Source organism: Pollachius pollachius (assembly GCF_949987615.1).
Source record: "Pollachius pollachius genome assembly, chromosome: 4".
Taxonomy (NCBI): Eukaryota; Metazoa; Chordata; class Actinopteri; order Gadiformes; family Gadidae; genus Pollachius; species Pollachius pollachius.
Genome location: NC_136937.1, coordinates 34,283,791 through 34,300,253, shown reverse-complemented (window position 1 = coordinate 34,300,253; position 16,463 = coordinate 34,283,791). Strand labels below are relative to the sequence as shown.

At 44.5% G+C, this 16,463-nt stretch overlaps 1 protein-coding gene across 16 annotated transcripts in view; it reads right to left on the bottom strand.

The window, feature by feature from the left end:
* Window positions 1-695: 695 nt before the first annotated feature.
* Window positions 696-16,463, bottom strand: part of LOC307074772 (NACHT, LRR and PYD domains-containing protein 3-like) — a 408,596-nt gene continuing 392,828 nt past the window's right edge. For all 16 annotated transcript variants that reach the window (XM_079735098.1, XM_079735097.1, XM_079735103.1 and 13 more), the window contains 4 exons: window positions 4,855-5,028; window positions 4,538-4,711; window positions 4,315-4,361; window positions 696-3,594 (listed from right to left, as the gene is read on the bottom strand). In XM_079735098.1, the coding sequence (XP_079591224.1) occupies window positions 3,032-3,594; window positions 4,315-4,361; window positions 4,538-4,711; window positions 4,855-5,028 (958 nt within the window). In that variant the 3' untranslated portion in view covers window positions 696-3,031. The remainder of the gene's footprint in view (window positions 3,595-4,314; window positions 4,362-4,537; window positions 4,712-4,854; window positions 5,029-16,463) is intronic.

Here is a 16,463-nt window from a genome sequence, read left to right as displayed (position 1 = left end):
CTGCTAAAATCTCCCCACAAAAGAAGCCCAACACCAGGGGAGGGTCAGAACAGGTAGAGGCTACCCCCTCCAGGGTCAGAGCAGGTAGAGGGGACCCCCTCCAGGGTCAGCAGGTAGAGGGGACCCCCTCCAGGGTCAGAGCAGGTAGAGGGGACCCCCTCCAGGGTCAGAGCAGGTAGAGGGGACCCCCTCCAGGGTCAGAGCAGGTAGAGGGGACCCCCTCCAGGGTCAGCAGGTAGAGGGGACCCCCTCCAGGGTCAGAGCAGGTAGAGGGGACCCCCTCCAGGGTCAGAGCAGGTAGAGGGGACCCCCTCCAGGTCAGCAGGTAGAGGGGACCCCCTCCAGGGTCAGAGCAGGTAGAGGGGACCCCCTCCAGGGTCAGCAGGTAGAGGGGACCCCCTCCAGGGTCAATCCCGTTCCCTCCTCCTGAGACCGACCACATTTTGGTGTTTCTGGACGCTTTCCTTCTCACGGATTCTCCTTGTTTTCAGATTTACGTTTCAACCACTTTCACATCACTTTTTCTCAAATTTCTATGATCTAGCTTTCAAAATTGAAACTTCCTCAGGGTGAAAAAGATGTATATTGTTAATTTATTTTTTCTGAGAGATGTAGACAACGCCTCTGTTGTGCTTTTTATTCAGTGAACCCCCGACCTCAAAGTGTAAACTGCTGCTGAACACAAAGAACATTCATTGAACACACTGTTGTTTATTGTTGTTTATCACCATTATGCTTTATTAACCAAACAGAACAGTCCCTTACATGTACACAATAAACACAAGGACTCCAACAATAGAAGAACAGTCCCTTACATGAACACAATAAACACAAGGACTCAAACAATAGAAGAACAATCCATTACATTTACAGAATAAACACAAGGACTCCAACAATAGAAGCAGCAGACATTACTAATCATAAACAGGTGTGGACATATCTTTAATAACTGAACATGTTCTGCTGCTGTGTTGTTCCCACCAGAACACAAGGAATCAATACTCAGTTTAAAGCCATCACAACATGATCTAAAGCTTTTCCCAGACCGCTTGCATTATGAATATCATATTAAATCTGCTTTAAATCAGGTTCCATGTATGGCTTATCAAAATATAAACTCATATCAGAGCCCTGCAGTATTTAACTGTTAACGTTTGAAAATATACAAAATACTGTAGTATGAACATGTTTAGATTTACCATCAATCAATGTTTAAAATACATTTGACATTAGAAATATAGTCTTTGTGAAACCTGGGCCTCGTTTCCCGATAATGATGGATCTTCGCTCGTACGATCATTCTCACGATGGATCTTGCGAACCATCGTGAATTTCTTTTGAGCGTTTCCCGAAACTCCTCTTAACATGAATGCGCATTCACTGTACTCACGACCTTCGTAGGATTGTAACTGTCTACTGACACGGTGCTGAAATGGGCTCCGTACTGAGGGAGACGCAGGAATATCGCAGGAAAATGGGGTTAAAAAGCGTTAAAATATCTCCACATCAAGGCCAACAGCAGAGTAGCCTACGAAAAGAATAGACTGCGATAATTTGAATGCTAAAGATATTAAAACACAATTGATTAGGCCTAGGCCGACATATGTATCGGTCCTAATCCCGAATGCACTGTCCGTACATTTTTTCACAGCATTTTCCCCCCTGAAATAATTCCACATAACAAAAATCAAAAATAGCTTTTGTGACAACTTTATCTTAATGTGTTGATTTCTGAAACATGCTTTGCGCAGCAAAGAGAGCCGACTTTATCTGATTCCGCGTAAGGTTTCATTGATTGGCACACACTCTCTAGTCTACAATATTTGTAGACATTAAAAATGCAATGTTCGATTCATTCATTATCATTCAAACGCAGAGGCTAGGCATTGACACACGGCTATTGCTGACCCGATTAGGAGAGCTTGGTCTAGATCCTGCCCATATTGTTGGGCAGGATGAAGTAGGCTATAGGTCTTTTTACACTGCCAAGCCGGTTCGGTCGCAGCTTGGCACGCCCGGCGATTTCACCGTCTTATCTCAAGTTTCCTGTGTAAAACCGAGGGGGTCAAATCCCCCGGTAGTCACGGCGCGGGTTTTCTTGGTTCACTGGAGAAGTCGGGGCTGCGCACGGAGTCTAGACCTCTTTAGAATGATTTGTATTATTGCATACTGCATGCAATAATGCAATGCAATAATGAGTTCACGTCTGTGAGTGTAGACTACAAACGCGATTAACTATGGTCAGGGATGTTCGTTACTGTCTAGACACGGTCCAATAAATAGTGAACTTCATCACAGCCTCACCAAAGCGCCTACAGTGCTTAATGCAAACAATCGCAACAAAAAACGCCTGCAGAAATTATCTGACACCCGCTGGTCTCAGCATGATTCATGTCTACAGTAGCCTATGTTTTCTGTCATTGATCAATATGAGGACATTTTTAACACGATGGTTGTATTAAAATCAGAGGGAGACAGCAAGTTGAGCTCTAAAGCAACCTCCCACACAAGAGCAATGGAATCATTTGATTTTAATAAATGCCTTGTGACATGGCGATTGATCGGTTCATTTCGGCTGTGCATGTATTTTTGGAATAGAGTAGTCTATGAGTAATATATCGACGGTAACCACTGTTTTTGGTTGCGAATTTGGGCAAGCTGGGCATTCCGTGGTATTGGATGTGTTTTAATAAAACACATCCAATACACGGAATGTCCGCTGGTGACGCCACTGAGGCTATAGTAGGCTAACGATGCTCTTAGCATCCTACGAGTACCCCAGGATTCCTCGTTAGCTACGAGCGTTTTCACGACGTTCGTTACCAAAGATGCTTTCGGGAAACAGTGTGAAAACTGTACAATGCTCGTACGACTCACTTCACGATCCATCCTTCACTTCACGATGTTCATATATACGCGTATGTGTTCATTTATACGCGTGTGTGTTCGATATAAGTGCATGTGTTCATATATGCGTGCGTGTATCCCCCAGACACAGACACAGAGAGAGACAGACAGACAGACAGACAGACTATAACTGACACAGAGACACTGAGGCGCCGACCCCCGAGAACACAAACCCAGGGAGGAGGTCCTCCTGGGTGAAGGAGGACCAGAAGGTGTGGAGGTGTGTCAGTGTGTCTGAGGACCCTCCTCCACCTGGGGACACTCTGTAGAAGGACAGAGAGCCAGCAGGCCGGTCCAAATACACTGCTACTCTGGTGGAGCCAGCGGGGGGGAGAGGGAGGTCTGTTACTCTACCGTTGTACATGGCAGAGTAACGATCATCGCGACACTCAAGACTCCAGGACTTGTTGTTCAATCCAAGCCCGCTGTCATGACCCTTTCCTCTCCTTGTGATTCCTCTGCATGTCACTCCTATATAAACAGCTCCATTCCTCTCCTCCCTCTCTACCTCCCAGTAACAGCGGCCAGTCAGAGCCTCTCTACCCAACACCTGGTCCCAGTAGTCAAATCTGTCTGGGTGATCCGGATACGACTGGTCCTCTCCAACCAGCGTCACCTTCCTGTTGTCCTCAGACAGAGAGAGTCGTCTGTGGGCCGTGTTGGGGTCCAGTGTGAGTTCACAGGCATCTGAGGGAGAACCAGACATGATGAGCTGCTGAACCACTCTTCATCCTCATCATCATCACTGGTACTGTTCTCTTGCATTCTTATTCTTCTTCCTGTTTCACGTTCATCTACTCTACAAGCATTAACATAGAAAGACTAAATCGTATCAGAGCTACTATAGAGGACTAGTGTACTATAGCTTTAGAAATATTTGTGAACATTATTTATAAGATCATTTAAGTTAAACTTAAATGTAAATCCCATGTTTGTGTGAGTGGCTGTCTCTTAAAAACATTGAAGCCTAGAAAGATGTATAAACTGAATCCCGTAATATTTACACGACGTACACATATTATAAATCAAAAAGTTCAGCATGATGAGCTCATTGCTCCCCTTGAATTTTTAAGCTATAGTCAACATATTTTTAAAGATATTAGACTTTGAAAGGTTCCGATACACATCCATTGAAATCCACCTGTGTAAACAACAGACTGAACCAGCTGAGCTCACATATAGGCTGGAAACTAACTGTTGATACCATAGAACCGGTTCATAAATACTATATATAGACATGCACACATACGTACACACACCTATAACAAACATACTAGACATACATCAACATAGGGAAACATAGCTACACAAACGTATACACAAGTCCACATGTGAATGACTGCTGTGTGGATGGACTTTCCATCTCAATAGTGAGTGTGTGTTGGGATGAATCAAACGGACACTTACATCTCTGTGGAACTGGTTTCAGCCTCCACACTCCACCCTGCTCCACACTGGGGGGGGAAACAAAGTGAGAGCAGCATGTTGAAACATTCACCTTCATCATCTGCTGTCTCATCACGTTCTACACAAGATTAGTTATAGCTGCCTCTTCAAACCACTTCATCTAGCAGCGGCTTGATCCTTGTAGGAGACTTTGTCCCTGAGTGGTGAGCTGTCCTCTCCATACCTGAGAGTGTCCAGTCTCCAGCGTGGATCCTCCAGTCCAGCAGAGAGCAGCGCAGCTCCAGAGTCTCCTGGGTGATTGTAGCTCAGGTCCAGCTCTCTCAGATGGGAGGGGTTGGAGCTCAGAGCTGAGGCCAGAGAAGCACAGCCTTCCTGTGTGACCAGGCAGCCAGACAAGCTACAAACACACACACACACACACACACACACACACACACACACACACACACACACACACAAGAATTATAACGTTTCTAGAGGTAAATCTGTTGAATGTCCTCTGATGTGGAACTTGTGGTGTAACTGTTTAGTAAAACTGACCTGAGAGTTTCCAGTGTACAGTGTGGACTCCCCAGTCCAGCAGAGAGCAGCTTCACTCCTGAATCCTGCAGATCATTGGTACTCAGGTCCAGCTCTCTCAGACTAGAGGAGTTGGAGCTGAGAACTGAGGCCAGAGCTTCACAGCATCTCTCTGACAGATCACAGCCATTCAGCCTTCACACACACAATAAACACAACATGTTAGGAACTGGGTTTAAATAACTTACCTCCTTTATAGCATAATAAAGACATAATAAAGGACAATGCATAATTGCGTTGAAATCTTTAATCAGAGATGTATTATTTTTTAACTAATATATACTAGCAGGCCTGGAATTTCGTGTTTTTAGGGGCAAGGCCACTTGGCTCAGCAGCGTGGCAATATTTTTGAGGGCACAAAGGCCACATGCCAGGGCATCAAGGCCATAAGTTAAAAAACATGATTTTGATTTCACTTAAATAGACGAATCCATTTCTAAATGCATTGATGCCTTTTTAATAAACAGTGTTAAACTACTAGATAAATTGTTCATTGTTTGGCAATTTTCCACTTCTTTTTCAAAAGGAAAAAAAGTTGAGTCAATTTGTTGCATTTTGTTCAATGTTAAAACTATTAGTGTCTATATGATTAGAATTTGCCATGAGTAATATATATATTTTTAATTACACATTATAATCACAATATTTCTAAATGACAATAACCCTCCCTCTACTATCTTAGAGACGTCCCAGACCTCAGCCCAAGGATTGTGTACATAATGTCACCGTCATGGGGGACACCAGTGTTGCCATATTGGGCGGGAAATCTGGCCCAATCTGGCAACACTGGCGGAGGCGTCTCTTACTGATCCTAAGCAGTTTTATTTCGGAGTGCAGCAAAAAGCTCCGCTGCGCAGGAACTTCAGAAATGCTTGAGAAAATGTAGCTTGTGTGGACACTACTGCATTACTTGGCCAATAAAAGAGCTAAGCTACTCAAAAGCTATTTGATTTGTTGATCATTTTTCGAAAGCTTACGTTTATCAGCACATCGTCTTTGGTATCGCCGTGCTGTGTGGATCGGGTAGCCTCAACGAGAGCTCTTTAACGTTTGCACTTTTATTGGTCACACTTGTTGATTACGTTACTGTTGTGTTGACCAATCAAGTACATGTACCAACATTATTCAATACATTAGATCCTTATACAATATCCTTTATTCAATATTGGCTGTAAAATGTATAATATTTAAGTTATTTATTGAAAATGGTTTTGTAACCCATTCATATTTTATTGTAGGATAATGTATATTATGTATTGTATTGAAGTACAAGCACGCGACTGTACCGTAAGGCTCTTTATGAACACATCCTATTGGTTAAAACCAAACAGCGTCCATATAACAAAACTTACTGGACAAGGTTAAAACGTTTTAAAATAAAGGGTTACCTTTAATTAATGATGATCATATATTTATGAATCTATCCACATCAATAATTACTTATTTATAGATATAGCTATGTATTTGAATACAGCTTTATTTAACTATTAATGAACAATAATTATAAATTCTTGGCTTTCCTTATTTATCTTTTCATAATTAATAGATATATTGAGTTTGTCTCTTCACACTGGTTACACAATATAACGTGTGTAGTGTAGTACATGTTATATGTGAACCTTGAAAGATGTTTTCTATGTTATCATCATTTTATATTCAACTATCAGGTATATTGTGTTGTGTGTATTTTAATCCATGTTATGAGTGAACCTACAGAGATGTTTTGGAGGCTTTGATCACTGGCAGCAGCCTCAGAAGACCCTTCTCTGAAGCAGAGTATTTCTTCAGGTCAAACACGTCCAGCTCCTCTTCTGATGTCAGTAAGATGAAGACCAGAGCTGACCACTGAGCAGGAGAGAGAGATCCTGTGGAGAGACTTCCTGATGTCAGAGACTGTTGGATCTCCTCCACTAGAGAACGGTCGTTCAGCTCATTCAGACAGTGGAACAGATTGATGCTTCTCTCTGGAGTGAGATCTCCACCATCCATCTTCTCCTTGATGTACGACACGGTTTCCTTGTTTGTCTGTGAGGTTTTTCTTGTCTGTCCCAGCAGTTGTCGTAGGATACTCCAATTGGTCTCCAGAGAGAGGCCCAGGAGGAAGCGGAGGAACAAGTCAAGGTGTCCGTTCTTACTCTGTAAGGCCTTGTCCACAGCACTCTGGCAGAGGAGGAGGAGTTTATCTTCCCCAGAGGTGGGTTTTTCTTCTGAGAGCAGAATGACCCCAGTGTTAACAAAGGACCAGAAGACATAAAGGGCAGCCAGAAACTCCTGGATGCTCAGATGGACAAAGCAGAACACCTTTTCCTGGTACAGCCCACACTCCTCTTTAAAGATCTGGGTGAACACTCCTGAGTACACTGAGGCTTCGATGAAATATTTTTTACACTCTGCCAGGTCTTCCTCATAGAAGATCAGGTTGCCGCTCTCCAGGTGGTTAAAAGCCAGTTTTCCCAGTAAAACAATGATGTGCCTGCTCTGTGAACTCCATTCTGAATCTTTTTCAGCTATCCCACGATACTTCCTGTCCCCCTGTATGGACTGAACCCTCAGGAAGTGGCTGTACATCTGAGTCAAGGTCTTGGGCACCTCTTCTCCTATCTGGGATGTTTTGAAGAAGTCCTCCAGAACTGTAGCAGTGATCCAACAGAAGACTGGGATGTGACACATGATGTGGAGGCTTCGTGATTTCTTGATGTGGGAGATGATTGTGGTGGCCAGCTTCTCCTCTCTAAATCTCTTCCTGAAGTACTCCTCCTTCTGTTGGTCGTTGAACCCCCTCACCTCTGTCACCATGTCAAAACACTCAGCAGGGATCTGATTGGCTGCCGCAGGGCGTGTGGTTATCCAGATGCGAGCGGAGGGAAGCAGGTCGCCCCTGATGAGGTTTGTCAGCAGCACATCCACCGAGGTGGACTTTGTGACATCAGTCCAGATCGGGTTGTTCTGGAAGTCCAGAGGAAGTCGACACTCATCCAGACCATCCAAGATGAAGACAACTTGGAACCAGTCGAATCTGCAGATTCCTGCTTCTTTGGTCTCAAAAAATAAGTGATAAAGAAGTTCCACAAAGCTAAAATCTTTCCTTTTCAGTAAATTCAGCTCTCTGAAAGTGAGGAGAAATGTAAAATGTATGTTCTGGTTGGCTTTGCCCTCAGCCCAGTCCAAAGTGAACTTGTGTGTTAAGATAGTTTTACCAATGCCGGCCACTCCAGTTGTCATTATTGTCCTGATTGGTTTATCTTTTCCAGGTAAGGGTTTAAAGATGTCTTCACATTTGATTGGTGTTTCCTCCTTGACTGGTTTCCTGGAAGCTTTTTCAATCAGTCTGACCTCATGTTCCTTGTTGACCTCTCCACTGCCTCTCTCTGTGATGAAGATCTCTGTGTAGAAGTCATTCAGAGGTACGTAACGTGCTGCTTTGATTCCCTCAACCACACACCTCAACTTCTTCAAACGAGACTTGATTTTATGCTGGCACTTGATAGCAGCAGATCCTAATGAGAAAACAACAGAAGACATCAGTTAGTGGAAGGGGACATCAGTGGAATCAGGTCAATATTTCCTGTTAAATTATCAACTTCATGATATTTAGTGGCTTCATAACTTGTGGTCGGACAAGATGGCCGTGACAAAGACTGCATGTTACAGATTACAAATTGTTAGGACTATTTCATTTTTCAACAGCAATATCATTGGTCTAATGATAGCAATAATGATAGTGAATCAGTGTAAAGTGACATGCTGATATAAAGTGTTGCATCTCTCCCACTGAGTTTTTCTGCTGTTAATCTGCAGTTTGATTAATATTATTATTATTAATAATAATAATAATACATTTTATTTCAAGGCGCCTTTCATGACACCCACGGTTGCCTTACAATTCATAAAACAATTTAGAGTCAAAACAGCAAGAGCTTCATCGCCAACAGCATGATCAAAACAAGACATAAGACCCAAGTAGGAGGGGGTAAGAACAGTGAGGAGACCCAGGTAGGAGGGGGTAAGAACAGCAGTGAGGAGACCCAGGTAGGAGGGGGTAAGAACAGTGAGGAGACCCAGGTAGGAGGGGGTAAGAACAGTGAGGAGACCCAGGTAGGAGGGGGTAAGAACAGCAGTGAGGAGACCCAGGTAGGAGGGGGTAAGAACAGTGAGGAGACCCAGGTAGGAGGGGGTAAGAACAGTGAGGAGACCCAGGTAGGAGGGGGTAAGAACAGCAGTGAGGAGACCCAGGTAGGAGGGGGTAAGAACAGTGAGGAGACCCAGGTAGGAGGGGGTAAGAACAGCAGTGAGGAGACCCAGGTAGGAGGGGGTAAGAACAGTGAGGAGACCCAGGTAGGAGGGGGTAAGAACAGTGAGGAGACACAGGTAGGATGGGGTAAGAACAGCAGCACAACGGGGATACGAGGGGAAACCATGGTAGGGGGTCATTATAGCGAGCAGGCCAGTGGGAACATGTGTTTTGAGGAGAAATTTGAATGTTGTCAGGGTGTCTCTTTCAGTTCAGCTCAGGGCCCGGTTTCCCGATAACGTTGTCTGTTAACATGCTACGCAGACTCCTACATTTAGACTTATCAAAGTTGTTGACCTCTATAGGCGTGGTTCCCGAACGGTCTCTAAGGAGTCTTCTTAGGGAACACTGCTTACGTCGTTCGTAAACGGCGCTGTCCAGAAAGAACGTGCTGAAATCGATTGCTCAGAGATCGAGTTTCCATTTCATGCGCAGGTGCATGACAGCGTTCTAAAATATATTGCAGTCTTTGCGAATAAAACATTGCTCGAAATCCTTCTAGTTGGCCTAAACATTGATTTAACCATGGGCGAACATAGCATAGCCCACACTGACATACATTTTGAAAAGAAAGCTACATTTTGAATAGTTTATTTAGGTGGTTGAAAACAGTCTTTCGACAAAAATGAAAAAGACTGTCTTCTAAATTAAGGAAATTATATTGGAAGCAGGTTATTATACTGGGAAACGAATAAACCATTCTAATGGTTTATTCGTTTCCCAGTATGATAACGCCTAAATATGCCCTACATATTTGGATCAAACCATTTCACCCCAAAGAAGAAAGATTGTCTTCACATTGAAGTTTGAAATGTATAAGTCTCACATTATGTTACATGTTTCTTCTCTGTTTTCAAGATAAAAGTCTCTTACCACTCAATAGTTTGTCGGCCAGTTCCTCCTGGTTCATCTCCATCAGGCAGAGCTTTGTGATTTCCACCACTCCCTCTATGGCGCGCCACCTCTGCTCCTCCTTCTTACCATCCACCTCCTCCTCCTCCTCCCTCTGACCCTCTGAGCATTGTGGGTAATCTGGGAATAGAACCCTCCAGAGCTTCTTCAGCTCCTTGTCGAGGAAAGCGTGTGCGTTCTCCTCAGCTCTCTAGAACAGAACAAACATCAAGGAGAACTTTACTCTGAACTCACTGAGGACATCAGAAGCATCTGTCCTGGATTCACGTCCGCTGGTCTAAAGAGGGAAGCCTGGAGACTATGAGCTCCACAAGAGATGCTTTCTGATGTTCATGTAGAGCTGAAGTCAAACGTCTTGGTGGATATTTACACACCTTGATCAGCTCTGTTTGATGCTGTACAGACTGAGCACTGGTAGCTTTTGACCTCTCCTGGTGTCTGTGGAGAGAACACACACACACACACACACACACACACACACACACACACACACAATTATATTTCCCCAGACTTGTAGACATCAGTATCAGTAGAGTCTAATAACAACCAACTGGTCTGTTTTCCTCGTCTGTTCGAAACTCCTACCTCTCCTCTCTGGAGGGGCGTCCATCTTTAAATTCAGGAGGTTTTTCTATAGACCGGTCACTCTTCATGGAGACACAGCTGGGTCCAGGGGAGTCTGCTCTCTCCTGCCTCCTTCTGAAAAACAAGAACCGTCTGGAAGTTAGGGTTTGTGGATATCGTTTCATTTGATAATTTTTTGCAGGGCTAGTCAACTACTTTCTCATGACTTTTCATTTCAATAATCTTTCTCAGATTATTGAAATGGAAATATAAGGGGGGGCAGAAAAATGTTAAGTTATTATAGCATTTAAGCACTCACATGTTAACATAAAAACACACTAAGGGTGCTGTTCTGCCCTTCAGGCTTTTCATTTAAATTATGATACTTTTCGTTTGTAAGTTTCAGTTTCTTCCAGACTTTTATTTTGACATTTGTATCTTTCAGCTGTACAGGAAGTAGGCAGGAAATGTCTAGATTCACGTTAAGAATGTGGAAAACACTAGAAGCAGCAGGTTCTTTAAAAGTGCAGACGGCAGAAATCACTTCTTATATGTTGTTTCCCAGCAGAGGCATCACTTGTATGTATCTCACCTTTGTTGAAACTTACTTAATTCATTAATAGTATTCAGTTCATGATGTAAAAACGAATGATGTAAAAAGTTATCAAGCTAAAATCAAAGTGACAATGTTAAAAACTATGGAAGCTAATTTGAACCTGAGGATGTTAATATAGGTTCAGGAGATGTTAGCAGTAAGCTGAATATGTAATTACTATGCTAAAAGTGCTGTTATGGAAACTAGATCGTTTTAACTAAATGCAATATGTTTGCTGTTTGTTTTCTAGTTTCACTCTCTTTCACCTATTGGGTCAGTACAATGTGAAGATTGAAAATAAATCTACTAAAAGGAATCTACGGCATTCTTCATGTTCATGATTGGAAGAGAGTTTAGCTTACTGTCTAGTTGGAGTTAGTACACCTCAGCGAGGACAGTACAGTGAAAAAGTGTGATTCAGCTGGAATTCCAACGCCCACAGAAGGAATATAATAAAAAATGGAATCAGCCAGGAGTGATAATACATCTGTGCATACAAGAAAATCAAAGAGTTCTCACTCATCGTCATCGAGTGTAGCAGTAAGGGCACGCGCTAAAGCAGAGGCGGCGAAGGCGCGTGCTGCATTTGCAGAGAGAGAGGCGACGCTCAAGGTAAAAAAAGCAGAGAAGGAAGCAGAGCTACAATTAGGAAAAGCAAAGCTGGACGCTGAATTGAGCGCGCTCACACTTCAAAGAGAGGCAGCTGCAGCTATTGCCCAAGCCGAGGCGTTAGAAGCAGCTGAACTGGACATAGGAGAATCGGTCAAGACCGATCCATTGTCACAAGGAAATCTGCAAAATGAAATTGCAATGCGCACTAATGAATATGTTGAAGCACAAGCTGGGTTTGACATATCACAGACTCAGGTATCCGTCCATGCCACATCTGGGATAGCATTATCAGATGCAAGCTTCGTCACACGGCATCCTCCACACAACTCTAAGCCACAGGAAGAGCTAGAAGAGGATGAAAGTCCTTACAGACCATCCAGGTATGACGCAGCTCCGAGGCAGCCATTTTTCAGCAACCAAGCTTTATCCAAGCATGTAACCCACATCAGCACACCACTCAGTGGAGGTCATACAGCTCAAGTAAGACGTGATGGACAGCATACAACGAACATTGGGATTAGTGGACATCACACAACACCCGCTAGAGGCAGCGGACAGCCCACAAAACCCAAGACAACTCATCATCCTCGCAAATCACCACTTAAGGCAACAGCTCCATCATATGTACCTGCGTATGCTCCATCCACTGCAACCGTGGCACCTGAAACAGAACACCTGGCACGTTACCTGGCTCGTCGTGATTTGGTGAGTACAAGTCTCTACCAATTTGATGATAAGCCTGAAAATTATCTAGCATGGCAGTCATCATTCAGTAACGCTACTATAGGCTTAGGCCTCACAACAACTGAAATGTTAGATCTGCTAATTAAGTGGCTAGGAATGGAGTCCGTCAAGCACATCAAAAGGATCCGCTCTGTGCATGTAAGTAATCCAGACGTAGCGTTGAAGAAGGCCTGGGACCGCCTCCAAGAGTGCTATGCCGCACCTGAAGTAATGGAGGAGTCTCTATTTAAAAGATTGGATGAATTCCCAAGAATATCAACCAAAGATTATGGGAAGCTGAGGGACCTAGGCGATCTTCTTATGGAACTCCAGGGTGCCAGAGAAGAAGGTTACCTCACAGGATTGACCTACCTGGACACAGCCAGAGGCATAGGGCCCATTGTGGAGAAACTCCCTCATGGGCTACAGGAAAAATGGCTAACAGTAGGCTCAAGGTTTAAAGAGGAAAACAACGGGCATTTCCCTCCATTTGATTACTTTGCTGATTTCATCTGTCACGAAGCACGCCGGAGGAATGACCCCAGTTTCATCCTTTCATGTGCAAGCAGCAACGGGTTGAAGTCAGACAAAGTAGCCTCAAACAATTATGGGAAGAAAATATCCGTTCACAAGACAGACATCTCTCCAAGTAAAGATTCACCTGCAAACTCACCCGGAAGAACGCCTGATGGGCCAGAGAAAAACTGTCCCATTCACAACAAACCACATGCACTGAGGAAATGTAGAGCGAAGTTTCTTGAAGAACGAATAAGCCTTCTCAAAGAGCATGGAATTTGTTTCAAATGCTGCACATCAACTAGCCATCTTGCAAGAGATTGCAAAGTAAAGGTAAAGTGCGCAGAGTGTGACAGCGACCGACATAATGCTGCTATGCATCCAGGTCCACCACCACAAGTCTTCAGAAAACCTACACCCCCATCAGATGATGGCGGGGAGGAAGATCAACACAGTGACGACAGCACTGCCATCAGCTCACACTGCACCCAGGTGTGTGGCCCAGGGCGCACAGCAAGATCCTGTGCGAAGATTTGTCTGGTTCGAGTATATCCACAAGGTCAACGTGAGAAGGCAGCCAACATGTACGTGGTTTTGGACGATCAAAGTAACCGTTCACTTGTGCGATCAGACTTCTTCGAGCTTTTCAACATCAAGAGCCAACCATTCCCCTACGCACTCAAGACCTGTGCTGGGCTTGTTGAGACGTCAGGCAGAAAGGCAGAGGGTTTTCAGGTCGAATCACTTGATGGGCAGATCAGCCTACAACTACCATCACTAATTGAGTGTAATGACATACTCATCGACCGCTCCGAAATACCGACCCCTGACGCAGCCTGTCACCATCCGCACCTGCAAGGTGTAGCACCACACATACCTGAGCTCGACCCCAAGGCAGAAATCCTCATCTTTCTAGGTAGGGACATCGTGAGGGTCCATAAAGTCCGGCAGCAAGTGAATGGTCCTCACAACGCCCCCTTCGCACAAAGACTGGATTTGGGATGGGTTCTAGTAGGAGACGTGTGCCTAGGGAATGTACACAGACCAGTCGTGGGCACATTCAAGACAAATGTGCTAGAGAATGGCCGACCCACCTTTCTCAAACCTTGCGAAGGCTTCATGAAGCTGACTGAAGATGTGTCCAATGGCGGAGAGCAGAAGAACCCACCACACAAGGCATCACTGGAAGCCCTTGGACAACAGGTCTTCAACGAGACGGATTCCGACAACAAACCTGCCCCATCCATCGAGGACACAATCTTTTTGGAAATCATGGAACGAGAAATGTACCACGAAGATGTCAAACATCAAGGCCGCCGCTTCACAGAAGGGGCCCTGAGAGCGGCAGGCTTCTGGGTCATAGGCGGAAAAAGGCTTATTGCTTCAGTCCTGCACAAATGTGTTGTGTGCCGAAAGTTACGCAGAAGAACAGAGATACAACTCATGGCCGACTTACCTCAAGAACGCCTGCACACATGCCCACCCTTCACCTATGTAGGAGTGGATGTGTTTGGACCATGGCAAGTCGTCTCCAGGCGCACAAGGGGTGGACAGGCCCAAAGCAAGAGATGGGCGATGCTCTTTTGCTGCATGAGTTCTCGAGCGGTACACATCGAGATCATTGACTCCATGGACACATCCAGTTGCATTAACGCATTGAGACGTTTCTTTGCCATACGAGGACCTGCAAAGCAGATAAGATCGGACTGCGGAACAAACTTCGTAGCTGCTGCAAAGGAACTTGGAATGAGCCAACAACAACCCGACAGCGCAGTTCAGAACTTCTTGAGTCAGCAAGGGTGCTCATGGGTGTTCAATCCTCCTCATGCGTCCCATATGGGAGGATCATGGGAACGTATGATAGGCCTGTCTAGACGAATCCTAGACGCTATCCTACTTCAAGAGCACATTCAACTCACCCATGACGTCCTGTGCACACTCATGATGGAGGTCTCCGCAATAATCAATGCCAGACCCCTCGTTCCAGTGTCCACCGACCCAGAGTCACCCTTCATATTATCTCCTGCAATGATACTTACTCAGAAGGTTGGAGTTACCCCACCGCACGGAGACTTCACAGACAAGGATCTTCTTAGCAGGCAATGGAGACAAGTCCAAGCCCTTGCCGACAGATTCTGGCGTCGCTGGCGTCGGGAGTTTCTTCCCACTCTGCAAGCCCGTCGGAAATGGAGAGACTCCCATCGGGACCTGGAACAAGGGGACATTGTGCTCCTGAAGGACAATCAAGCCGCACGCAACGCGTGGCCTATGGCGAGGGTCACAGCTGTCTTCCCCGGGAGAGACGGCAAAGTAAGGAAGGTGGAGCTCAGGACATCGGATCAAGGTTCTCCGAAGGTGTTCCTGAGACCAGTGACAGAAGTAGTTCTTCTTCTGCCAAAAGAGTGAAGTTTAAGAGACAGAGACATGTAAAGGTTTATAGTGACCTTATAGGTCAGGCGGGGAGTGTTCTGCCCTTCAGGCTTTTCATTTAAATTATGATACTTTTCGTTTGTAAGTTTCAGTTTCTTCCAGACTTTTATTTTGACATTTGTATCTTTCAGCTGTACAGGAAGTAGGCCGGAAATGTCTAGATTCACGTTTAGAATGTGGAAAACACTAGAAGCAGCAGGTTCTTTAAAAGTGCAGACGGCAGAAATCACTTCTTATATGTTGTTTCCCAGCAGAGGCATCACTTGTATGTATCTCACCTTTGTTGAAACTTACTTAATTCATTAATAGTATTCAGTTCATGATGTAAAAACAAATGATGTAAAAAGTTATCAAGCTAAAATCAAAGTGACAATGTTAAAAACTATGGAAGCTAATTTGAACCTGAGGATGTTAATATAGGTTCAGGAGATGTTAGCAGTAAGCTGAATATGTAATTACTATGCTAAAAGTGCTGTTATGGAAACTAGATTGTTTTAACTAAATGCAATATGTTTGCTGTTTGTTTTCTAGTTTCACTCTCTTTCACCTATTGGGTCAGTACAATGTGAAGATTGAAAATAAATCTACTAAAAGGAATCTACGGCATTCTTCATGTTCATGATTGGAAGAGAGTTTAGCTTACTGTCTAGTTGGAGTTGGTACACCTCAGCGAGGACAGTACAGGTGCACTCACACTTGGCCATCTGTACCGTGCCCAAGTCCGTTTCAAACCTATACCGTGCTCAAGTCTAGATCGTTTGGCTAGTGTGAGCACGCCAACCATACTCAAGTATAGTTCAATTCCGTGGCCTGAGCACACGCAAATGAGCCGAAACGCGCACACGCACGGCTATGCAACCTGAGCTGGAAGACGTACAGTCATCCAGCAATAAACATGGTGGCAAGCGGTTCACGTTGGTGCGATAG